General features: G+C 29.9%; 1 protein-coding gene across 1 annotated transcript; it reads right to left on the bottom strand.

The window, feature by feature from the left end:
• Window positions 1–1,743: 1,743 nt before the first annotated feature.
• MS3_00003573 (uncharacterized protein) lies at window positions 1,744–23,610 on the bottom strand. The gene is made up of 3 exons (XM_012942895.2): window positions 22,896–23,610; window positions 17,661–17,737; window positions 1,744–6,005 (listed from the first exon to the last, which is right to left on the bottom strand). The coding sequence occupies exon 3, from the start codon at window positions 5,957–5,959 to the stop codon at window positions 3,692–3,694; it is 2,268 nt and encodes a 755-aa protein (XP_012798349.1). The 5' UTR covers window positions 5,960–6,005; window positions 17,661–17,737; window positions 22,896–23,610; the 3' UTR covers window positions 1,744–3,691.
• Between the last annotated feature and the right edge of the window lie 3,761 nt (window positions 23,611–27,371).

Raw genomic sequence — 27,371 nt, 5'->3', positions numbered from 1 at the left:
GTTGATCTCTGTTTAACTCTCCTAATACTGGTTTATGCTCCATAGTTAGAATTAACGATCACACATATAAAGGGGTTTTTAGAAAATTAACTATATAAATGAATTATGGTTGAAACTAGTCCCATTTGTTTTCATCCGTGGACTTCAAACAATTGATTTATCTAATGATATTCTCATAATGGTTCGAGTGCTAACTTCTAATCCATAAAGTTAGGCTTTCATTCAATTACTTTTTCATAAAGGCATTAGTTAATGGGTTGGCATATATTATTAATTTATTTTGTTGTACTCGACAAATGAAAGGATTACTACGCTAGTCATCATTACGTATACTACGGTTTCTCTAAGTTAAATTCAATTGGTCACAAATCTTACCACAGTAGCATCAGTCACTTTGTTACTGTAGTGTTGTTTACAGAAGAGCAGATTATTTAAGAAAAAAGTTAAAAACATATTTGAATAACGGTATTCGGGTTTATAGAATTAATCATCTCGTTTTCTCCCCGACTTTAATTATTTTTGTTGTGGATACTGGCTTGGATTGCGTAACAATTCACCACTTAGTTTATCCTTTGGAATGTCAACGTTGCAGCATTCTACTAGCAATTTGAATATGTTGCCAACTGACGATGATTGACCACAATTTTTGAATACGTCAGTTATTCTTATACGTTGTTTTATGATTGAATTAAGGCGTGCAACAAACCTCAATTTTTAACAGAATGACTAATTTAAAGTAGATACCCATTCGTTACTTTGTTTTATTTTCAAGCGTAAACTGATATATTTGCCCTGATTAAATGAGCATGCTACTCATTTATTGGTATCAATGTACCATTGAACCAGATTCAGCTTTGCTAAGTGAAAAAAATTATGTAGAGGCTTAGTGACAAGAAAGTTTCAGTTCACGAGAGTATCCTCTGCAACCATTCAATGGAACCTCACTGACATCGGTTCATCTTCATTTAATTTTTCGAAAACTCATTCATGTTGGATATTATCAATGATGGTGTGATTATTTCTCTCATGAACTATATTACCACATAATTTTCTACATATTCACTTACCTGATTTTCACATCAGTTGTTTGACATGTATTCCGAAATCATTTAAACACAAACATGTGACCTCTAAAGTGATGTTAGTTAATTTACATATAAATGATTCATATGTCTTAACGTTCATTAGTTTTTTGCAGTTGTTTGGTGAAGATATATCGACCTTGCACACACACCTTCTGAAGATTCCGTCCGATTATGTATTTTGACCAAATACTTTTATATTACCTTTATCTGAGAGAAATACATTGATCCAGCCATATGAAGTTTGCTAAATTACTGTAAATGATGTTTAAATAAACATTTATCATACAGAGAAAGGTCAAGTTCTAGGAAAATTTCAAAACAGGTGAATTATAGCAATAAGGTTGATTCACTTTTTTTCAAGGTCATTGACATTTATCATGTGCAAATAGAGAAAATAAAAAATAAGTTGGTGTATTCACCGTTAGAACACATGGATTGTGGCTAGCAATGAAAATGCATTTCGTCCTATTTGATATTTCCACTGTACGTATAACTTTAAACTCTGAAGGAAACCCACTAAACTACCGAGTCCAGATGGTTACGGTCTTCATTAATGTTTTTATTATCTCGTTGTTGATATTCAGGATTGGAATTTTCTCAATCTTTGTTGTTATTTATAAACTTTTGGGAATATTTCTGATAGGCTTTATTTGTTTTCCGCATTTTTTGTTGACATGATCGAACTTATTATTGATTTCGTCTGACTAATCATTCGGTGAATGAAAACTAACAGAACAACCTGTTTTTATTATTAACAGTAATACACTACTTTACCGTCTGAACAGAGCTATCCTTCAAGGAAACAGTTTTAGTGATATTCGTAGCTGATTAAAATCAGGTGTAATCTGATCAGTTGGCTGTGTGAGTTATTTTGTTTCCTATCTAAAATTAGTGTATTATCTGCATAGTAAGAACCAGGTCTGTTGAACAATATGTGAATACTCTGAATTTTTTATTAGATGTTTACGATTTTATCTGGGCTAACACGCTCTTGTGGTTATGTAAGGCTTTTAATTGATAGCTAGGTTACTTAAAATTCTTTCAATAGGATGATAAGTTAATAATTCATTTACACCTTTTTTAAGGCTTCAATTTAGTTACTCTGTTCGTATGGTGTACCTGAGCTCACTTGTCATGAAACAGCTTACTGATAGTGTCAGATAATATTAAATGTAACTAACTTTAATTTATTATCTTCTGTAAAAATATACCGACTCTGAATTGATGAAAAATAATAAATAATTCATACACAGCTTAACAGTTCTGTATTAAACAGTGGATGAAAGGAAGCATGCACCATGAATGTTATTCGTTCATAAAACATTAGAAAGTGAAAATATTTCAAGACAACCTCAACAATTAGCTGGAAACAAGATTGAAACCATTTTAAAATATTTTAAGTTTTTTAGATAACGTAAAGCTGCATAAAGCATATGATTTTCCATGATGATGAATAACAATTCAAGTGAAAAATTATGTTCCAAAAGCATTTAGATGGTAGATATTTTGTTAGGAAAAGATATTTACTATAAACCCTCAAAGATTAGAGTCTGTCAACACATAATGAATCATAATTTACCATTTTACATCACATTTCTGGTTGATGAGGATAAAAATAGTGCATAGTGAGCTTCAATGTTCACTGGATCTATCTAAACATGAGCTGCTTCAGCTAATAGCCTTGGGATGAATCCCTGAAATTTATATAACGGAAATGTAACCGTTGAAACCAACAAAGTCAGATAAATATAAAACAATGACATCGGATGTTAGTAGCACTGTAGTCCAGTTAATTAAATCTGTCAAATATGGTCCACTGTATTCCGCTTCATGAGGAATGGGAAATACTAGAGACGTTAGATTGTGAGCTCAATCTCATATGAAATTATTTTTCTCAAATAATCACAAAACGATAATATGCTGAATTATAATTTGTAATAAATTTTCTTTAATTTTAAATCATTCCTTAATACTATCTTCAAATTAAAACAAACACCTATAAGTATGTGACCAAGTTTAGTTCCAAACGGGCAAGTTCAGTCTCAAGATAAAATAGGCAGTCGTTTTTGAAAAAAAAAGTTTTATAATTCCAGATTTATGAATAATACAGAATATACAATGGAACGACATATTATTATTATTGTTATTATTATTATTATTATTAGTAGTAGTATTATGCAAATACGAACTGAGCACAGGTAAGGAAGTCATCATCTTTGTTTGTTATCTGGAAATGGTTTAATAAAGTTAAACACATAGCTAATAAATGAGATGAAGATATGACGAAGTTCATTTTTTTTTGTGTTTTTTTCCGTACAGATAGTTTGTTTTACAATTTTACAATTACTTATGTATATACCTATCAATGTTGTAGTATGTTAAAGTCGTTATTTATTCAACAGTTGTTTTAACAATGGTAAATAATTAAATCACTTTTCAATAATAAAAAAAGAAAAAAACATTAATAAAACAGTTTAATCTCAAAAAATAGATTGGTATTCTATATTTAGTGCCTTATTACTATTAACAACAAAACTAGTTGTAAAATATACTCATAAATCTAATAGTGAATGTATATTGATGATGATTTAATTTTATTCTAATTTTCAGTTTGATGCTCTTTGAACAGGTAAACTATAAGAGTTATTTGTTTGTTCACTATTCATGTTATCATTCTCGACAGTAATTTTATTAACATTGTTTACTGAATAATTTAGATTTCCATAGTGTTTATAAATATTTCGCTCATCAGAAACTAATGGTATTATTCCTAGGGTTTCTGATGTATTTGTTGTTGTATTATTCAAACAATGAGTATTGTTTTTACTACTTGTACTACTACAAGGTTTTAATAAACATGATTTACTTTCTGGTAATGAAGCATAACCTCCAACAACATGTGCACATTCGGGACAGATTGCTAACCCTCTTAAGGAACTAGCCAAAATGGATGTGTTCATCAGATATTTATAATGAGCTTCATGAAAACCAACACAATTACAAGATATTTTATCTGAAATTGATGAATTGATACATGGCATTGGACTTGTATGTATACCAAGAAAATCATCATTAATACAACACAAAGGATTAATGATGTTTGGAGATTTAGTGTTCAGTGTTTGACTTTGTGTACTCTTTGAACGTTTACGATTTAAACGACAAAATTGTAGCTTTACTGAATTCCGAATCCGTTTATCATTTTCGTTACTATTATTATTATTGTAAATAATAATTTGATTGTTATTGGTGTTGGAAGTGTGACCAAGTTTACATTGATTTTCGTTATGTTGGCAGTTAGAAGTTGGAACGACTTGAGGATGAAATTGTTTATCTAAATTATCAGCTAATTTCCTACGTAGCTCATTTGTTCTTGTATCTGAATTCCATGAAGAATCTTTTGAATCTGAGCATAGAATTTTTAAGATGTTCGGACATTTATACTCACGTACATTTCTATAAAAACGTTGGGAAAGACGTTTAGTCGTACGACGAAACGTTGTAGAAACTAGAAAGTAGAGGAAAAAGTTTGATGCGCATCCCAGCAATTGAACCACATTAGTCCATTCTACTGTTAAATTTAATGTCATATATAGTATACGAGCATTTCTGTCATGGCGAACAAGCGAACCCATTTCGCTCATTACTTGGAGACAAGCAAAATGTACAATACCGAATGGTGCAGTGAACAGTAGAAATGCTATGATAACTGCAAGTAGTAATGGAGTGACACGATTTGTGGCTCTTTGTTGTAAACGCTGAGCTGATGATTTGCCTTGTGAGTTCGTACGCCAGCTACCAGTACCCACATGTTGTTGGTGCGTGTTATTCGAATCTCTTTGAAAATAATGAAGATAACGTTTTTGTAATCTTGTTTGTGTACTAGAGTGTTCCTGAGTCACATTATTATTATTACATTTTTCAAATGTTTTATGGGAATCATATGTATATGATTTTCTGCATGCGTCACTTTGACGACACGCTCTAATCACCGAGACATTAGTTATAACTACACCAATAAATGGACCGATATTTGTCAAGATTATTTGACTAACAGTATATGCTATTCGTATACTTTCAGTCTTCCAGATCTCACGTTCGATAACAAATATTGTCACTGGATTATGTTTTTCGGTTTTGTTAAAATGTGTTCTGCTTGTATTTGTTGGATAACTCCTTCGGTGAGTTTGTTGTTCTGATTGTTGTATTGTTGAATTTAACATTCTTTTATGACTAACCTTTTCTTCACTATAGGTATATGTTAAAAATGATGGGATATGAAAAAGCAATGCCAGCAAATACAACAGAGTAATAATATGTAACATATGACGTGATGTAAGACATGCACGAGAGGCTAATGGTCGACAAACTACTAGGTAGCGTACAATACTCATTAGTAATACCATCCAAACACTAACGGTTAGAAAATATGTCACAAGCCCAGGGCCATAAATAGTGTAATAAAGCATAAAATTATGACTTGTATAACGTCGTTGAACATAGCCCAATGGTAAAGATGTTAAACAAACAAGAAAATCAGCCAATGCTAGACCAAGTAAATTTACACGTGCTGTACATTCACCTCCAAATGTCACTTGAGACGTTGGATAAGCATGTAAAACAAGAAAATTTAAACAGTTTCCAATTATTCCTATGCATCCTATAAATAAGGATAGAACAGGTAGTATAGTAAACTGTATACGTGCCCATTCAAGTGAATCGGTCGTGTTAGCCATAGATTTAGAAGACTTAGTTGATTGGTTATTTGTTTTCATGAGTACTGTAGTATTTATTGACAATACAGAATTTGATCCATTCTCTATATTGTTAATAATGTTACTACTTGATTGAGATGAAAAACTCAACATGATCATCTGTACCAAAATCAGATTTAAAATATTTCTGAGTACTCTTGGACTTCTGTAAAACAAAACAAGAAGACAGGGGACTTGATTAAAATTTCAACTAATAAAATAATAATTTTGAGAATAAGGATGGATTATATTTTCATTCAAAGAGTATGTAGATAATAAATACATATTTATAATATTGAAACGGGTTTCTATTATTCAAAACACTTGGATGTATTCCCATCTAGTTGTATTAATTAAATTTATATATATTTACTCATTAGAACTAAAATTACAGATGTGGTAGAACGTGCCTTGTGGTTAGTCTAGATTTGTTTGGACGATAATAACATAATGCATTCCGCACATCTGATGGGGATATTAGTATTTTCTCTACGTTTATACAAATGATGATGATGACGATGATAGAGTTTATTATAGTTTGACAAGAAATAAAAAGATCCAATTATTTGTTTTTCACTAAGGATACTTTTAAGTGAAAGTCGTAAGATATGTGTTTCACACTTTGAACCACCTTACCACTGGCTAAACATTCATAAGTTCCAACCGTAAAATCTGGAAAAATAATTGTGTTGTCATTTTGAAATAGAATTTTTCAATGATTATTAGTTCAATAAAGACGGACTAAGTAATTTAAAATATTTTCAAATGTAAGAAAAAATACATAAGGTAATTTTCGAATACTTCTCGGATGAACATTACTTAGTGTACTGAACAAGAATAGAATAAAAATATGAAGCTAAAACATTAAATTGAATGTCCCTTTTTGAGTTTAATTTGTCATGTTTTAGCACAAAAAAGAGATAGATTTTCGAACATAAATAACAGTGATTGTTAACTTTTTAAAAGAAAATCTTAATTAATTAATTCAAAGTAAACTGGGAAATAACATTTTAAAGAAAAATCGTAACTGAAGAATTCACCTGATGTTTCGGTGATTTCAAGCGTTTAATCTTTTCATCTTAAAACACTACTCAACATCAATTTGTAGCATGTAGAATATAAAATTTAGTTTCGTTTCTCTTTGATAAAAGGGATGAATAAGTGATGAACATTATGAATAATCTCTGAGTATCCATTAAACTTTACCATTCCAATTTAAAAAAACATTATAAAGAATTTAGTGATTTAGTCATGTACTAGGAATGGTTTAAACCTAGTCTTATTTCTAGAGAGACAAAGCTAACCTCATATTTTGCACTCAACTTTGTAAACTATATCTATACAAATAAATAGATACTATTTTGTTAAAATAAACCTCCAACATTATCAATCATAATTTGTATAATAATTCATGTCAAATGTTTCATATTACTTTCATTTCTCATTGAAGGGGTCTACATGTCCTATTGGCTAAGTTCGCAAATTTATTCTAAACCGCGTTTACATATTTATTTAAAAAATAAAACATACATATTTAAACGTTACAGATTAAATCCTCATGAATATATTTATTCCTACTTAGCTTATGCATCAAAAAGAAAAGAAAAGAAAGATTGAAACGAAAAAAAGAAAGACCCCATTTTTGACGTTGTCATTTTTTGTAATTAGAAAAGTCAAGAAATTAAGTTTTCTTTTGTTGTTGTTGTTGATGGTAGATCTGTCCAGTGTTGTATTATTTAGAATATTCATTATAAGAAAAACTAAAGTAATCTAATCTATCATGTTCAAAAACAAAACAGTGAATAAGTTATTAAAAAAACTAAAAGATTTCGAAATTATGGAATATTTTTCTAACTACTCTAGAGATCTATAAAAGTACAGTATCTAAAATAGAATAAATTTAAAATGGTAAGTAATTTTAGTTTATAATGCATTTGCATATACGTAACATATATGTCAGAGGAAATGTAATCAAAACTGATAGAAAATTTCAGCAGGTAACCAATGTGATGTTTGATAACTGATGGGTATGTGAAAGTGGTTCACTGGAAATATTCTTTTCATAGTTTCTAAATATTTGAAACTTAATCTATTCTATGATCAGACTAATCAACTTAACAGTTATAGTGTAAACATTGTCATTAGAAATCTAACAGTACTAACAATTCGGCTGTGATGATGAAAATCTTAAAATAGTTATTATTAAGAATAAACGATAAAATAACTCATTAGCATACTGAGATTCATTATTTTGAGAGGAAAAGTTTCAGAGAATATTTGAATCAACCTTTATTTAGTGGAAGCATTACATTTTTAAATCCTTATTTATAGTTAATGACCACAAGTTGTTATCTATGTTGTACACGTCATTCATTAATCAATTCACATAATAGAATTGTTTTCTTCTCTAGACTATGTCTTGTTGATTTCTGTAATACTGATAGAAAATATGAATATGTACTATGATTTGCATATTTCATCACGTCAACATTTCCTATTATATTAACTTTAATCACTGTTTATAAATACATATCTAAAGTTTCCTAGATATTATGCTTTCAATTTGGAAAATATAATGTTAGAAAAAGTTTTGTCGAGGCTAGCGTTACTATGATCTACGTAAGTTGTCATTTACATCTTTTTAGTGTGTTTTAACATATTGGCTGAACTGTGAGTTAGTGAGGAGGTATTTGAACGTTCTTGATAACATAACTTAATGCTATTTACCATGTAATACAACTTGTATTTGCATATTTTTAAAAAAATTCAAACAAATTTATTCATTTGAATAATCCGATGACAAGACGAATGTTATCAGAACTATGTGATATATTAGTGTAATAGATTTCGGACAATCTGATCACCCATCGACTTGTAAACGTGCAGTTGGGTACTTCTGGTGTTTTATGGTCGATATTTGAGGCTTAACGTTTTGATTCAGAAAACTAATGCTAAACAATAATTTTACCGTCCAAGAACCATAATGTTAGACTACTACAATTAGTTATATATATAATCGACTAAGAAATGTTATCGCAAATCCTCCTTTGACTTTTATCTACTTCGAAAACAAAATAAGGTATAATTACACTTACACTTCATACCTCATGTTTTATTCTTTGGTCAGTTAGCGGCATAAACAGTAGTTATATACTAATGAGTTAATCGTTTGTGTTGACCAGTAATTTTAGGTTGGTTTAAGTTTTTTACTCATTAGCTTTCCAAGCAGACTTGCATATACGTAATCAGAAAGATCTTGATGTAGAACTGAGATGAGTGAGATTTGGTACAAAATGTATAACCACGTTTTAAAAAGTCAAAAAAGATGTTATCTCTTTAGAAACAATTAATTTAGTCGTCTTAAATGTGTCTACTTTCTCTTGATTGTAAAAAAGTTTCGCCTTTTAAAAATGTGAAAATATATATCTATGGCATTGATAAGTTTAGTCGTTCGCTTTTATCTCTGTATTAATAGATGGTATATTATATGACAGATAACCGGATATTAGTGTTAAACATAATAAACATAGAACGCCTTCAATGCGACATAAAAAATAATTGAAAGTACTTTGCTAGGATATGTTATACAGCATAGATCCAGCAAAGATATTTAATAAAATACAATGCAGTCTACTATGATGAAATACATGCCAAATCAACTTAAGATGCTCATTAATCATTTATTTCGAAGAAGATTGGACATTTTCGTGTTAAATCATTTGCTGTAAAATCCACATGAAGTAACAATGTGGATTTTGAATTTACAAAATACATAAATACTACCGACAAACCATATTAAAATGAAAAATAACTTGACAAAATAGTCTCACATCTCTAACAAACATCTTGCCTCAAGGAAGGCTTGTATTCCTTGTTGTTCAGGACGAGGTATAGAAGTCAGAACATAGTGGAGATTCGGTCTAGACCTTTGCTCAGTCTCAATGATCGGTCAAATTCCATCATTTTGTGACGGTCACTACCCTTAAGTTAACCATATATCAAGAACAACCTTGAAAATGAGTGAAGTGGCTTTACTGATATGATTGGTACAAAACATTAATCAGGTGGATTGACATTAACTAGTGTATGATGAGCAATTCATAACACTAAGATTGATAGTGATCTCATAATTTGAAGAAGCAACTGAAACCCAAAAGATAATTTCTATATTATAGCTCAAACCATTTGGTTTAGAATATTTGTTTAAATAGGATAAAATTGATATGAATAAAGACATTATACATTCATACTTATATCCTTTACTTCTAATAAAGTCATATTTAGATAGAAATCCAAGAACCGAATATGGTAATATTCATAAGGTTAAAATATACTTTTATTCAAGTATTTAATTTCATAATCATCATGTCAAATTTACGCTGTTAATAATGGAGTGTTCATGAAAATGTATGTAAAAATGAGACAATTATATATTTTTTTGTTTCTCGTTTCAGACAGATAAACACTGATCACTCACTACACTAGATATAATACCTTTTTAAATGAATGATATTTACTGATTTTTAAGCTAGTTAGTATTACCTTTGAGATAAATGCATCAACTGACTACCTAAACTAGACAGTTTAAATAAAGACTAGTCAAGAACCTAGGTTTTGCTATTAAATATAAAATCATTTGCAAGAATCGGAAACGTTCACCAGACTCTATGGAAGTAGTCTTAAATTCAAAGACGAGGGATTTCAGGAAATCTAGATTTGTATTTGTTTTAGGATTCGTGATATAAATCTAAAGAATTCATCCCAACGAATACGTAGTTGCCTACTTGGAGAGTGAAACTATTTCCTTTACTTTGGAGCAACATAAATCGTAGAGAAAATGATCTGAACACCTCAGTGTATAGAAAGACTTTCAAAGTTAAATTTTAGAAGGTACCATTTCCAGCCGAATTCATAAAACTAGTTTTGAGGACGTTATTAAATACCTGTCTAGTTATCTCAGGAATAACAAACCGAAAATTTCATTCAGTTGTGACCACGTAGAACTGAACTCTCTTTTTAATTCGATGGGAATTCTTTCGAGTTTTCTGAGTCCATCTGTGCTTCTCATATTCGAAACCAGTAAACAGAAATGAATTTCCCAGAATTAGATAACTCTCGTTGATCTGTTTTGGTCGAAATCAGAGCGTAAGCTTATTTCAGTTTACGGATCGTTACTTGGCTTTACACTTGTCACAGTTGAGTTCATCGAAATATTTGTAATAATGACAAGTTTTACCACAAAAAGGATTAAATGATTTTATTTTCAATAATTACTTAGGATTATAACATTTCTGATGTACACTACTTATAGTTACAACATAGTAACAAAATTACAAGTCTAGAATAAACTGGGTTTTTTCTGCTGAATACGTAAAATTTTGGAAAGATAATTAGTCTAAATAAAGTTCTATGCAAAATGTTAATTAATTATTTCAAATGAGATTTGATACAAGACAAAAAAGTGATTAGTTATAATGAATGAATGGTTGACATTTTTAAAAATTTTATGGAAAACACTCAGAAGTTAATCACAAAAAATGTCAGAAAAGTTATTATTTCCTTTGTTTCATTAGGGTTACGTAATAGAAAGTTTATTTTATTGTGGCTTGTAGTACGAAAAAAGAAAACAACAGTGTATATCTTTTCGATTTTAATTGGTAGGAAATCACTTGGTTCATGTGGTTTTCCGAAAGAACTTCGAGGATTGGAGAAAGTGACATTTCTTGTGTTTGTATACCGTTGTTGTGCACGTAAATGTTGCGCATGGAGAACAGCTGATAGATGTATTGCAAGTGAAGACCGGAGTCAGATAATGCCGCCTACTCTCCTCCTTTTTCTTTCTTCTGGTGGTTGATTGGATTATGAAGACCTCCATATCTAAAGAAAAGCACGAAATACAGTTGACGGCTTGGATGCAACTAAACGATCCGGACTTTGCAGGTGACCTAGACTTTCTATCTTATACACACCAACAACTGCAGGTCAAGACAAACAATGTAGCAGTAGCATTTGTATTAGTCGGCCTCAAAATACACAAAGGTAAAAGCAAGATCCTCAAACGCAGCACGGATAACACCAAACCAAACACAATCAGTGGAAAGGCTCTGGAAGACATGGAGAAAATTACGTACCCTGATGGAATCATTATTAAACAAGTGGGATCTGGTGCAGATATGAAGGCGAGAGTAGGCGAAGATTGAGCCGCTTTTCTACAATTGAAGAACATATGGAACTCAAAACAACTTTCAACCAACATCAAAGTCAGAATCTTCAGTACGAAAGTCAAGACAATTCTAGTGTACGGAGCTGAAACATGGAGAACTACCACAACCATCATCAAGAAGGTGCAAGTATTTATAAATAGCTGTCTATGCAAGATACTCGATATGCCTTGGTCGGATACCATCAGCAATATTCTACTGTGGGAGGGAGCAAACCATCTTCTAGTTGAAGATGAACTTAGTGAAAGACATTGGGATTGGATGGAATACACATTATGGAAATCATCAAACTGCATCATGATGCATGCGCTAACTTGTAATCCTGAAGAGAAACTGGAAAGTGGAAAGACAATGAACACACTGTGTTTAGAATTGGGAGCACACATCAAAAGCGTGAATATCAACCGTCAAGTTACCTAGTTGACTAAAATAGAATCGTGGAACCGGCTAAACTGCAGTTTAAACAAAACACTTTCACATTCGAGACGGCAATGGTGGCAAATTTGATAAAGTCTCAAAAAGATTGCGTCCATCTGGTAATTGTCTGATTCATTCCCATTAATGTCTATAGAATTAATTATATTCACCTTTTCGTAAACAGACGTTGAGACTGTAAATAAAGCTAAGACTATATTATCATAAACTAACTCTTAGTTACTTGTAAATACGAGGTAAAAACCGTTTTCATCCCAGATGTTTTCTCCAATAACCTTTAAGCATAGTTGGTGAAATGCGTTTTAAAACAATTTAGCACTCGTAAGAGAATGATAGTGCTTAGGATGGCACTAATCGAGTCTTTTAAACCTTTTGGTTACTACTATAAATGGTTCTAATATACACAGAAACCACTTCTTGGTTGGACAGTACGAACAGTTATTAACTGTAAATTCTAAAGTAAACCCAAATTAGTGTTATTTAAATATGGAGCAGATCAATCTTAACAGGCGTCCTTAAGTTAACTTCCCATTTTTTTGCAGTGATGTTTAAGACAAGTTGAATAACCTTAAAAAATTTTGATCGTGAGTAAATACGTGGTGGTGAAATAATCAATAATAGAATAAAATTCATCGGTTTACAGTACTAATACTCTGTTAGGTAGTCATTTTAACGGTTTGATTTGTAGCCCAAATTAATAACCTTTAATCAATGGCATGTAATATATTTAGGAAATATGGACAACTATATGCGTAACGGTCGTATTTGTATATAGTTAAATTTAGACAAATTCAAACAGTTGTAGGTTACTGTTTGGGGATATGGCACGGAGTACATACAGTTTCATATTCAGTAGAATCATTTATTTGATCAGGAGAAATTTCATTGAAATTTAAGTAGTTTCGTACGATAAAGTATCATAAGAGAAACGATTCGTGAATGATAAATCAGTTTCTTCGAAACTATCAAGTCAAAGGGCTATTACCATAAAAACAAGACAAGTTTAATATCAATAATGAAAAAAATAAAAAAATAAAATTCACATTATAATTCACAGCTAGTTAACATTTAATCCAGAGTTTTTTGAAAACTTGTTTGTACAAGGTCAGTTCTCATTAGTCATTTCCAACAAAATAATTGAGTCCTTATTAATTGTTTATACATAACATAATAATTGTATTATGAACAAAAGTCTTTTATTCTGTAAGCTTTCTCCCTCTCTCTCTCTTTCTATCTTTTGTTCGTTACTAAAAGATTAAACTTGTTTGTTGTTATATTCAGAAAAACGTATATTTAGTTATGATAATTAGCCATGATAATGAGCTTTGCATAGTGAATTGTATAGACTAAAATAAAGGAACGTGTCAATAAAATAAATTACTTCGGTATTGAAAAAAAATCAAATCCGGTTATTACTAGACTAAAAGCAAATATTTCAAATGAATAATGTTTAGTAAAGAAATTTGTCTTTCCTATCAACAGATTGTAAAGACGTTTATTAGGAGAAAATTTCTTAGGAGCATCTGTTCTAATTAAATCACCACTTTGATCGGTTTATTCAGTGTCTGACAGTTATTTAAGTATGTGTGTAATAGAAAATGCTTTCGTCTTAGTGTTTTTCTTTTGCAGAATATAAATTATCAATTCCTTGTCAATACGCAGATAAGGGTTTCAAGATTTACACAGTAACATGGTAATTTTTAGTAAGCTGAAGACATCGAATCTTAGTATGATCTTTTTCGATAAGAATCAAAATTGATGCGTTGTATTTTTTGACGAATATGGATTGATTGAAATGGTTTGCACTAGTTTCTAGAAGAAAAATAGACTGCTGAAAAACAGACTTAACATTAAAATCACACTTTTGTGTTCGAGGAAATGGTTCATTCAATTATTTTTGAGTAATTGGAATGGATTTCATTCTTTGTTAGAACAGTACAATTATAATCTAAGCGATGATTGCTATGATATATTATTTTCATAATAGATTTGCTAGGCTGTATTCAGTTTTTAATATCATCAAGATTATTTCGGTAATAAATAGACCGTTAATCATTTCATGTTAATTTTCTACCTTTGGGGTAGTTTTATACGATGTTATATACAATGTTTAAACTGAATAATCATCATTAGAGAAATGAATTTTAATTAGTAAATAAATGAATTAAATTGAAAAATTGTGTGGAATATCAAAAAATCACAAAAGTAGTCTTCACTATTTAGAAATAACTGTATTTAAACTAGTTAGACATTTCCGATAAGCATAACATTGAAATAATACAGTTTATGCTAACTATTATTGAATGAGATAAAAAATAGTATGAATTCAGTTAACATATGTCCAGCTATTACTTCAATCATTCTCTTTTGTATGGTTCAGCATAATATTAAAATCTCTCTATCTATAATCACTAACCAGGAATGTAACTTATACATTGTGTTAATTTTAAATGAATCAAACAAGTATAAAACCTCAATCGCTCAGTTATGAATGAATTTATACACCCTATATATTGTATAAAATAATTACGTCATAAAAACGTACTTTTCTTATCTGATTGCTGAGACATTTACTGAACTGTCGTTGTGCAATAAAATGTAGAAACCATTTATAGAAATATGAACTAACACTATTGTTTACATAAACAATATTTGTGACTTGTATAAATGAATAAAATATCTTCATTGCTTCAAATTTTAGTGTTTAATATTTTTTCAAGTGCTACAGTTCCAAAGATGTGTGTTTTCTTTTTGTAGGCTTCATTGCAAACAATAGTTCTTGTTCAGAATTTAAAGAAATTAGAAGAATTTCAACAAACTACCTCTTATAGGATATCTTCTTCAGCGATATAGTGTGAATAGAATTAGCATACGGATTTAAAACAGAGGAATCTAAAATTACTACACAACAGTGGGACAAATCTTTATCGTCAGTGGTCACTAATAAAGTCCAAAAGTTGTATGTGGATTACATCACATTTTTTGTCGTTACTTATATATATTTTTTAGTTACGGTTTTACATTCTGAGTTTATATATTTATCTGGCCATTATGAATAAATCTTATTGAAAGCATAAATAATAGAAGCTTCTTATGATATTCCGATGTATTAATATAAATAATTTCAAATAACTAGATAAATAAATGAAAGGTAATTATGAATGTCTTCATAATGACCTCATTCATCTACAACCAACTATGGAATAATGTCAACTGTGACTTTAAATGGTATTTAGATAAGACAGAAACAATAAACAAGACATATGTTAATAATATTGTTTTCAAAACGATGTTTGCCAGATTATACGCATATATAGTCATAGTTACATACATAGTACTACAAATATCAATAGTGTTATTTTGATAACGTGAAGCCATCTTTAAATGGAACGATTTTCATAAGTAACTTTGAGTCATTTTTATATAAAATTCTACCGAAATTGATAAAAAAATCCGATGTAATTACTATATAAACCTTACTTTCTTGTATGTGTGTTCTTCTAATGAATCAGTTTAATGACAATTTAATTCAAATTAATCACCAAGTTTATAAGTTAAAAGAGTTCTTATTTGCAATAATGTCTTAGTAATTGTAGGTTAAGAAGCATCAAGGGGAGATAGACGGGATGATGATTAAATGGTTACAATTACTGAATTTGCTGATGATTTAGTACTAAATGAACACGAGCAGCCGATATCTTTCATGGAGTTATGGTAATTGTTTTTAGCATAGGGTAACTACATTGTCCAAATACTTGTCATCAATTATAACTTTACTTAATATACGTCTTTTTGAACCATAATTACTGAGCTATTTTTGTTGAAATAACGTCGAAGTATAACTTAATAATAAACAATATATACTGCAAGATAAATACAATAAATATAACTATGGAATCGAATATCTATTACTTATTTCTAAAAATCGAGAAATTCAATTATCTTCGCAAATTTATTTGAAAATGATCAAATTTAAACATCGGTGATTATATCTAAAAGCTTTTATCTATCTGTCTATCTGGTTTTTCATTTCACACACAGATTACTAGTGTGTTATATATTATTAGATCAATGTAACAGCCCAAGAAAACAAGTTCTTTTAGCTGTTAACCAGCTACTGCTATTTCTATGAAGATCGAAAGACTGGGTAATATAAAGCAAATAATCGAAAATACTTTGTTTCATTTATGATAGTTACCCTCTTCAACAACATTTTAGATGAAGCTAGGATCTTGTTATAAAACGGCTGAAAAAAAATCCATATTAAAAGTCCCTTTTTAAAAAATGATAATGAAGATAATCGTTCTTAGGAGTGTTTTTTAAGGTATATGGAAACTGTTTGTTTGTTTAGAGATACAACATTTGTAAATTTATTCCATATGAAGACAATTAGCACTAACTGACATCTTGGAATAGAGAATACGGGAACAAATCTTTACTAACCAAACAACTGAATAGTAAGTATAACACCAAAAGTAACTAAACCCGTAATGGGTTTCCAGATTATTAGTTTGTAATGACGTGAATTGTGCAATTAACCGCCGATGTTAATTAAATATAGTCACTCTTTCCTGAGAATTGACTGAATTTAAACATATGGAAGATTGTATACTGGCTCCATTTCTCAACGGTATCCTGGATATTGAGGGAGTAGATGTTTCTGAATTCAAGTTTATTCGGGATCTTGACAATGCACTGCAGAAGAATATGATATAATGATAATGCAGATATCGTTTCTTTCTAGTTTTCAATAGATCTCCACACATTCTCAGCTAATTACTTAAACTGTATGCAAGTTTTTGAATGAGCTTTTTATTAAATGATAATATGTATCTTGATCAAATTCATTCCTATTTGAACGTGTGAAAAGGCTTTATGGCCCTCAGTCCTCTCCTTTGGATCAAAAAATATTTTGGTTATCTATCTTTTAGATGCTTTTGTTTATTAATACTTCAAATGTGATGGTAAATATTATTTCAATTAAAAGTACTTAGTATATTTCATAGTCACCTCATTTGACCTACCAGTTGTTGTTTAGTCAACTAATATAGATCAAATCAATAATTGCATGAGAATAATGAAGTGTATTTTCAAAGTAAGTTCTCTCCCAAAAAGACAATTTTGATCTATCTGTTTTTTTATATTATAGAGGGGACTTGGCTTACGTCTTTGAAAATTGCTTAGGAGTAGATATCTCGAATATAGTACTTCACGTTTATTGGGAAAAAGTGCCATGTGTTACCTGAATTTTGAAAAAAGAACAGTAAATGTTTGTGTTTAAATAAATAGTAATTAACTAGATTAACTATTTGTAAAACTGAAAGAACTCATTATGATTGAAAACGGATGCTAATCAAATGTTATTAAATTTCAGTCCAACACCGCTGTCTACTTCTAGACCATCTAAGGCATAGACGATGAGTAAATTTTGAAGTTAACTTAAATGATAATTAAGAATCTTTAAACCATAAACCAAGTTTACTGTGTAGTGAGCTTTAAACAAGCCAGTCATGAATTGTTTGCTCTCTCATAAACAAACACTGATATAAAATTCACATTCATTCATTTAACAGGAATATATCACAGAAAATTAAAGGTGGTAACGCTCATATTTATATATATGACGGTTTGGCAATTATTTATAGTGAAATAAACTGAGTTTATCCAGCAATTTAGTCGTAATAATTATGTTTGTCCACTGATCACTTATTATTCTTAAGTTAGAAGGAACACATTAATTATCATTTAATAACCTGATTTTCGATGCACGTAGTTGGCTTAGCTTTTAAGTACTTTTTGACATAATAACTTAAATATATAAAACTAGATAACATAATCAAATTCTGTCAGTTTTTTGCATAATAACATTGATAATCTTCGGTTTGATGATATGCAACTTATTTTACCTGTTTATTTGGATATAATCCAATGTTTACAATTATCCTCTATTTCAGTAGTAAAACGTCAGTTATACGAATTACGACATTAATAACATTTTAAAATAGCGTGGACATATATTACTACTTGTAGCATTAACTTAATGTTCGGTAAGGTAGATGGAGTGATTCTAATTATTTTCAAAAGCGCATTAAACAGTATTAAGGCATCTATAGTTGAATACATGTAATCTGGAAGCATATTCAATAGAAATGAATGCGTAAACGATTGAGGTTTAAGAGCTAACATAGCTCAAGCCTGATTCCGGTTTACGTTTGTTAACATCTGTTAAAGCTGTTCAAGATATACAAATAGGGTACTTTATTTCCGAAATACATAAAGTATATTCATGAATATTGTTAATAATGGAATAGATTATCCAAAAGAAGCATAAATCATGGGTGTGATTCGTCTCAAATTTGATTTAAAAATCTAGATCAAAGGTTACTCCGTCAACCAGAGAGGATTTCTGAGTTAATCGAAACGTTGTTACATAAATGCACATAACCTTTGAGATTTTAAGAAACTGCCTATCAAAATTTCTTTTTCAGTTATTGGAAACAAGTTACGAACGTGAATCGAATAATATCATGCGTGTGGTCAAATCCCAAGTGTGCACTAAAATATAATTATTAAGTTATGCAATATAACTATGCTTTGTATGTTAGAGAGGTAGGATTTTCTGATTCCAGAAGCTCGAGAATAGGGTTTATGAATGAAAGTAGCAGGTAGATTAATGGATTTGAATTCTTTGAAGGATTGAAGTGCCTTCGAATAATCGACAACGCATAGGCAAGGGAAACTTAACCCTGGAAACATATTTTACACCCTTCTATATAATGGAAACTCTTATAAATGTCTGAATTCTCGAGAAGACGATTTGGTAAGACTATGATTTATTGACAACGCTTGAGCGACGGTACAGTGACCTGAAGAGTGTCCACCCAACAACAAGGACCAAATGATGGTTATAAAGCAGTATGAGGGATTAGAATTATAATTTACAGTTGATGGTCAAGGTTAGGGACTACACTTAGGGTTTTCATCACGAACTGACATAATCTAGTGCTATCTCACCCCTGATTGGTTCGCCCATAAATTATAATTTCCCCCGACGATTTTCTCTACCAGTTTTCGGACGTTTATTACACCATCATTTTATTTCGATAACTTTAGTTTCCTAAAATTAACATTAAACGAATAGAATTAAGAAGAAAAAAGAAAGCATTAGCCTATTAGCAGACGTCACTTCACAGCAGTAACAAAGGTATTTTAATTATATGCATTTTACTAAGTATTGCAACAAAACTCAAATGATTGAATGTAGATTATCTTAGTTTACAATGTTATTGACTTCATATCTCAGGAATATCATTTCCAGATTTAATTTTTGTGTTAATTAATATATTGATCTATTGGAAATTTCTATCAGAAAACTATAATCATCACAAAATTTCTGTAAATCAACATAAAATGAAAAAAAAATACCCCAAGTTTGATTTGTGTAAGAGCCGCTCCTTAATAAAGAACATCTTTTTACAATGTATTTTAACATTTAATTACATTGTCGGTTTAGAAAATGAAATATATTTCATTTATATTTTCGTTTTCTTTCACTTGGATGTTGAGTCAGTTTCAATAATGAGTAAAATCTTTTTTGAATTATCTTTTAAAGCTGAAGTAATTACTTTTGTCTGGACTCTCTTTCTCAAAGAATATGAACCATTTCATAAGGATCAATGTTTTACAAAGCATAGATAGTGGGAAAGTTAATTGTAACCACTCAATCCAACGATAATGTATTGGTGATAATGTTGGAAGTATGGGTGAAACGTTTAGTTAGTTATAAATAAATAAGAAAAAAAGTGATTGTTACTGTAACACGAAATCAATTTATTTAGCTTACCGTTTTTTATGATAGTGGTTGTATAAACAAGGTATCAACACAGTGAAGGCAAATAAATCTATGCTAACAGATGCAGTTGTAATCGTATATTTGACACCAATAGTAAACTAACCATTCTATTAAAATTAACCCTCTACATAAAATATTAAGTTATCATATAAAGTGTTCCATGTGTTCAACTATTTTTTAAGAGTTGTTTAAAAGCTTTAAATTCTTGCTGACTGATATAGCTTTTAAGTAAAACGTACAAACCCATAGATTTCATTATTGCATTAATATTTACATACAGAGTAAGTATAGTACTTAAAGAATATACTTTGCTTCTGCTGTTGAATGAAACAGCTTATTAGCAGACAAGCTTGTTAATTTTTACTAAAACGATACTTTTTAATGTATAACGTAGGAAATAAGAAAAGTAGTGAGACTATATACTGATAGTCAAATTAATTTGAATATATATAGAGTCATATTACTTGATGCTCATATTTTCTAGTTATGGTCGAAGCAATTGCTAAAAGTTGCCGAATAATACTTTTAATTGAAGTTAATAGTTTTTAACATTTTCATTCATTTTAGTGACCGTTAGACAGCTCAGTCTACTAGTTCATTTGTTTCATAGTTAAGTCCAGAACATAAAGAGTGTAACTTTTTGATGAAAACTAGTACTACCTGAAGGTTATTTATCGGAAGTGCTTTTGAAGTTTCATTCATTCATAATATATATGAATTAATCGATTTCAAATGGCAACTCCAATATAGATGATCTGGAATACATAACAGTTGTTTAGTTCTAAGCGTATCAACTGTTTAAAACCTTTAGAACGCAGATCTTTTCATTCTTCTTCATCTTACAATTTTGTAATTAATGCTGAAAATTGACTAATAGTGTTTCTAAATCATTTTTCCTCTGATTTATCATAAAGCGTCGCGAGTGGAAAAAAAATCAAGAAAAACTTTTTTTAAAGGTTTCTTTGTCTTTATGTGAATATAATTCAAAAGTTTACGTTGGTTACATGATATTTTTTACCACGGTGATCCATATTTTTGATAAATATTTTAAAGAAACATACATTATTCACAAAATAGAAAGAAAAATGAATTGGTCAAACATACGGTGCAACTATTTCGATCAGCTCATTAAGTGAAATAAACTATTTAGAAATTCGAGAAAATTAGTTCAGAGAGAGAGAGAAAGGGAGTGGCAAAAATTCTATTCAGTTGATTATGCAAAATTCATGAAAATGCCTGGAAAATATAATATCAATTTAGTGTAAACCTATCCATTATTTGTCAACTGGAAAGTTTAATTAGACTTATAAAATATAAAGAAGATAATTAGATTTTTATAATTAAATTCTGTCTAGATATTAGATTTTTTTTCGTTTTTTTTTTACGGAGTCAGTAGACAGACTTCATAATCTACGTTTTGACAAATTTTAACATTCGTCTCTATTTAGGAGAATTCGACCAGACGTGTTGTTGAAGTTAGATCAACTGAATTGTTAAAATTTCGAGAAATTCCCATCAAGTTTGTATAAAATCCTGTTTTGACACGATGTGGTGTTTGGTACTTATATTGACATAAGTAGTATATGATGTTAGTCATGAACAGAAGGTCTGGCAGCAGAGAAACAAGAGGATCGAACAGTAAAGAATGGAAACAGAATGCAATTTGTATGAAAATGCAAGAACAATGAAGTCTGAGACATTTTGGGACAACTGGTGGACATTATGCAAATTAACCATTTACTTTATGATTGTTACATTTTATTAACAAGTCCTGTAATTTTGTGTTAAATACATTCGATTGTTCCCACCCATGTGGGGATTGAACTAAATTATAAGGTTCATTTTATATCTAGCATGGTAATAAATAATGTTATCATATAAAAAATATTACTACTAGTATAAATCAATTATTTTTCAATTATAAAGCTGCCGAAAGCTATACATAATAATTACTTTGTTGCCAAAGAGGCTCTCATTCTAAATGTCATAAAACATACGTTCATATTATTAGGTGGAAGTTTAAGATGTCCCAAACAATGCATAAATCCTATTTACTTTGCACCAATAAAGTTAAACTACTATAAAGGAAACTAAATATTAGAAAATGTATTACATAACAAAACATCTTTCTAAATAAATTCCTTTTAGAGCACTTAAGTGGCATTATATTATAGTATTATGAACGACATTATAAAGTTAAGAAATATGGCTGCTACTGATTTGTGCGTTAATTAATTAATTAGTTATCACAAATTCTAACAATTATGATCGAATTTATTTGAATGAGCTTACATTTACCTAAATGACATATAATTTGGTATAAAATGTTTCATTGACAATAACATTTCATCTAACAAATGTTCAACTACTTATTATGTAAAGTGAAATATGTCATTGTTTAACAGATTATGAGTCATTAGTGATTCTATAAATTACAATTCGTTTAATACTGAAATAATCTGTTCTTAGATGTTACAGTTACAACTTGTTCAGATGTACATCCAAAATCAATTTAAACAATTAAAACATTAAATATTGACTGACTTACAGCGGAAAATTCATTATTCCAATATTTTCAATAAGTGATAATTTTGAATGTCATTCAATACGAATATTGTTAAAAGATGTTGACTGCAAGTAGAAATGAAGTTGGAAGATACGAAAAATGTGGAAAATTATATGGTTTATAATGACTATAATAATTCTTCATTAGTATGACAACAATTTTTGTTTCCGTTGAAAAAGATTTCAAAAAGACCAAAATATTTTACTGGATAAATGATGATACAAAAAACTATTGGTCAATAGTGAGGTGTTTAACTGGTACTTGTAAGAAATAAAAATGGGCTTTATGGTTGGTTAGACTAATTTTTGAAAAAGAATATTTCGACTGTATTAATTGGATGATAGGAATGTGATAATCTTACGGCAAACAATTTAAATTTAATGAACCTTACGACGGAAATCAAACGTAAAACTTTGACCAAAGTTGTTTATAATAGGCATCATTTTAAGACTCATTATTAATATATTATTGGCATGGGTTATTTGTCTTATTACCTATGGAAAAAATGATCCATGAATCTCATTGTACTGTCAGCAAGATTATTTACCTGTCATCTTGGATATCATTATCTTGAAGTACATTTCCAAAGCAAATTAGTCTAACAATTTTTGAGAAAATGACAGCGTGAACCATGACTGTATGAGAATTTAAAATTAAGTGTATATGTCTCATTGAAAAATAAACTAAAGAGTTCCTGACAAGCATGTTACTTTTTTTGACAGGTTAATACGTAATACACATTTGTTTGTGTTGATATCTTCATTCATAAGGTTAATGATAGAACATAACACATTTGAGAATTAAACTAATTAATTTTGACTGATTAAATACAAAACCAAGTCGCATTAGTAATAGGTGTTTAAATGTTTGCTCTTTTTATTTTCGAAAATGAACCCAACTAGAATGTTTTAGTGAGTACATTGTTTCACAAGAAACATAATAACGAATTACACGCTTTATAATGTACCTGGTCACTGTTTTATTTCGTTTACACTTGTTGACAATGTTTTGAGGTACCATTTTTACATATTAAGGACTTAGTGGTAAATAGTATCAGCCAGTACTTGCCAATTAATTGCAAACCATGAGTCTGTGGAAAACTAAAATATAGTCCCCTTTAGAAAGGTGGATTATTTACTTAAAATGTATTTCGTATGTATTATGCATACACTATATCTACCATTTACTTATTTTGTCTTACATATAACACAAAACAGGTGAGTTGTATCACAGTGTACTATGTCGTATTTTGTTCTGCCATGTGTCCTCTTATTATTTGTATCACGTGCAATGTATCGTCCTTTGAGTTGTGCGGACATTTATAGAATGTAGTTATATAGTTTCAGAGACCTATTAGTTAAGCAGTTATATAAATTTTACCTCGAAAAACAGAGATAAGCGACTGGTAAATGATTCAACTACACTTAATATCTAAAAGTAATTTAGAAGCATCTTAGTCCAATTTACGTCAATTTCAATAATTAAAATTCTTTTAATTGTTTCCTAATGAACTTGAGACTCGAATCTCCATTTGTCACAGTTATTGTAAACCAAATAGTAGAAGGACATGGCTGATTCAAAAAACTCTGGAAACACATTGAATTGTTTTTATCTCTATGATCTTTGTACATCACAGTATAAACTTATATCACGTACAGGATGGTTACCAAAATTGTTTTATGTGGTGTATTGTTTCATTTATTCAAACAACGTTGTATCAAAACCCTAGAAAAAGCTATATGATTTGAACTAATAGTAGTGGTACTTAAATTTGGTTATCGAAATATAAAGTGAAAACTAATATATTATTATCTTGTAAAACGACTCCTGAAATAAATTAACCGTCTCTAAAGAAAAAGAGAATAAATCACAAATACTTTGGTAATGCTAGTTATTACTGCTTGCAGAGCAAACACTTTACTAATAATGGGAAAGATATTTTATCTGAGTGTTATGGTATGAATATTTGTTTTTCCTGATTTAACGGGAACTAACTACGTTAGTATATGTTGAATAACATGTTGGAATACATTTTTATCAGGATTAATTATGTTTGAAAAGGTATTCATTACAGCTGACAACGTTTCCTTAAGTTATCACTCAATAGTGCATATTACAGATGAAAGTAGAACTAGTTTACTGAATAATCATATTTCTGTAAGAGATATATATATGTAGTGGATGAGTGACTAAATATTAAAGAGGTGCAATTGTATCACTGACAATTAATAAGACCGATTAATACATAGAATGATAATTGAAATCTTAGTTGTATCCGAAATACATTTTATGTGAAACCATATTCATCGCAGCTTGCGGCACTAAAATGTTAGACACCATAGGTTATTGTTTATGAAAAAAAGTGTTTTGATCAAATTGTAATTAGAGTATTTAGTAAACAACAAATAATACCTCATATTTTGAACGTGAAGTTGGTGTTAACTGTGGCATATATACATGAAAAATATTTACTAAAACGTTTACCACAGGTTAACAAAATTTGTTGATCATTCACATAATTACAAGAAATGTCACATTAAAATTTCATAGTGATTTGGTTGTTAGTTATGATGATTTGGATAGAACGATAGGTTGAGAAAGCTGACTACATATTCACTGATGTTGTTTGCTTGAATCTTCCCACTGATGTTTGGGATTGTAATTGATAAGTCTCTTATTTGCATATGTTCATACTGTGCATATTTCCCCGATATTGCACTAACAAGTTGTTATCAGGACTGTGTAGCTAAGTGGGTGACGTGATGGCTTTTTAAGCGAACGGCACTAGGTTCGAGTCCCAACGTGACATGCCAACTCTGGGATGCAGGTACATCCAGCTGACGAGTCGCAAGTAGGACGAAACGCGCGTCCTGGATTCCACTGTTACACACCATTTTTTTATAACTGATTATGTATTGTTGGCTTAACAGGAATCGAAAACTGTATCGGTTAAAATATAAGCTAATTATTCACCATTATGGTCTCTTCAATTAATAAAGTAGCGTTACAACTCTACTGACAATCAATTCTATTCAACAACGTATGTGTTACTGAATTGAACAATACTGTATGTAAAATGTTTCTCTTCAGCATATAGTAAAATTCTAATACTCCGAAAAGTATATTTTATGATTATTTTCTAATAATCAGTATACACCACTTCAGTAATGAAGACGTTTAAACATTAAACCACAAAAACCTTTTCAATTTGTGTTAGGTTTGAGAGGGGGATTTTTAATGCAATCTCCTATCCGTTCGTCAAAGAATAAACAAGAAAGTATCTGTAGAGAACGAAGACACTATCAGCTGACTGTAAGAAAGTTAATGTATATTAATTGGGGTTCAAGAAACGAATTACTAGTAATTCTGAGCGACGTATCACTCTGACATTGTGCCATTCATTTAATTTTTAAAAAACGTCAACATCGCTTACGAAAGTGCTTAATATCTAGTATAACTATAGCAAAATGCATTTTAGAGTCTAAGTATTAGAGTTGTAGAAAAAAATTGTTTTTTTTGTCACACATCAAAATTGTTAGTTATGTAATCTGATCTGGGCTTCTTCAGGGAGACAAGTTGAAGTTGATTAAGACCATAACCAGAAATGTATTCTAATTAAGAGAATAACCATGTTCAAATTGTTTAATATAGTTATGTAAATCTGAGTCATTTAGAAAGAACATTCTTCAAATTGTTATAGATCAGGAGGCCTATATATGTGTGTGTCAAAGCTATCTAAAAATCAGTGATATGTTGTTTGGACTATAATCAAAGCCATATGATTGCTGTGGATAATAAAAATAAAGAAATGTGCGCTGCCATGTTGATAAATAGAGAGTGGGACGAAATAATTGAAATGTGATTAACTAAACATTTCAGAGTACCTGAAATCTACCGCATATTTCAAGTTGAGTTATTCTTTAAACACTTGTGGGATTATAAGGATCTTGGAATTATATTTATATTCTACATTACTCATATTTTGAATATATAAAAAACAGACTTTTCAACAGCGTACATTTATTTATCTATTCTGTGGAAATATCTGTGATCATGAAACCAGTAGTATCACAAAACTCTGTGTATGTCTAATGTAACTAGATGGATTGGACGAAACTTTTGAATTCGTAAACAGTTTTTCAAGTAGTACACGTTCATTAAGGAAACTGAGTCTATTGACCGCAAGCAAGCGATTTTTATTTATTTAATGGTATGTTAGTACAATAATGGTATATTCACAGAAATATCTTAACCACAGGACAGCATATACTCTATCATTCAAGGAACAGATTTAGTTCAATTTAGTCGTACCTACTCCAGGGTCAAATAAGGTCTTTTAAAGAAAATATTAGGAAATAAGGGTAGAATGTACTGGAGTGGACATAATTAACATATAACAATGAAAGGCTAATTGCCAGAGTTGTTATAAATTCAATATCTGACTTTTGCCAGACAACA

Source organism: Schistosoma haematobium, chromosome ZW (assembly GCF_000699445.3).
Source record: "Schistosoma haematobium chromosome ZW, whole genome shotgun sequence".
NCBI lineage: Eukaryota > Metazoa > Platyhelminthes > Trematoda > Strigeidida > Schistosomatidae > Schistosoma > Schistosoma haematobium.
This window is presented reverse-complemented; position numbering and strand designations above follow the sequence as displayed.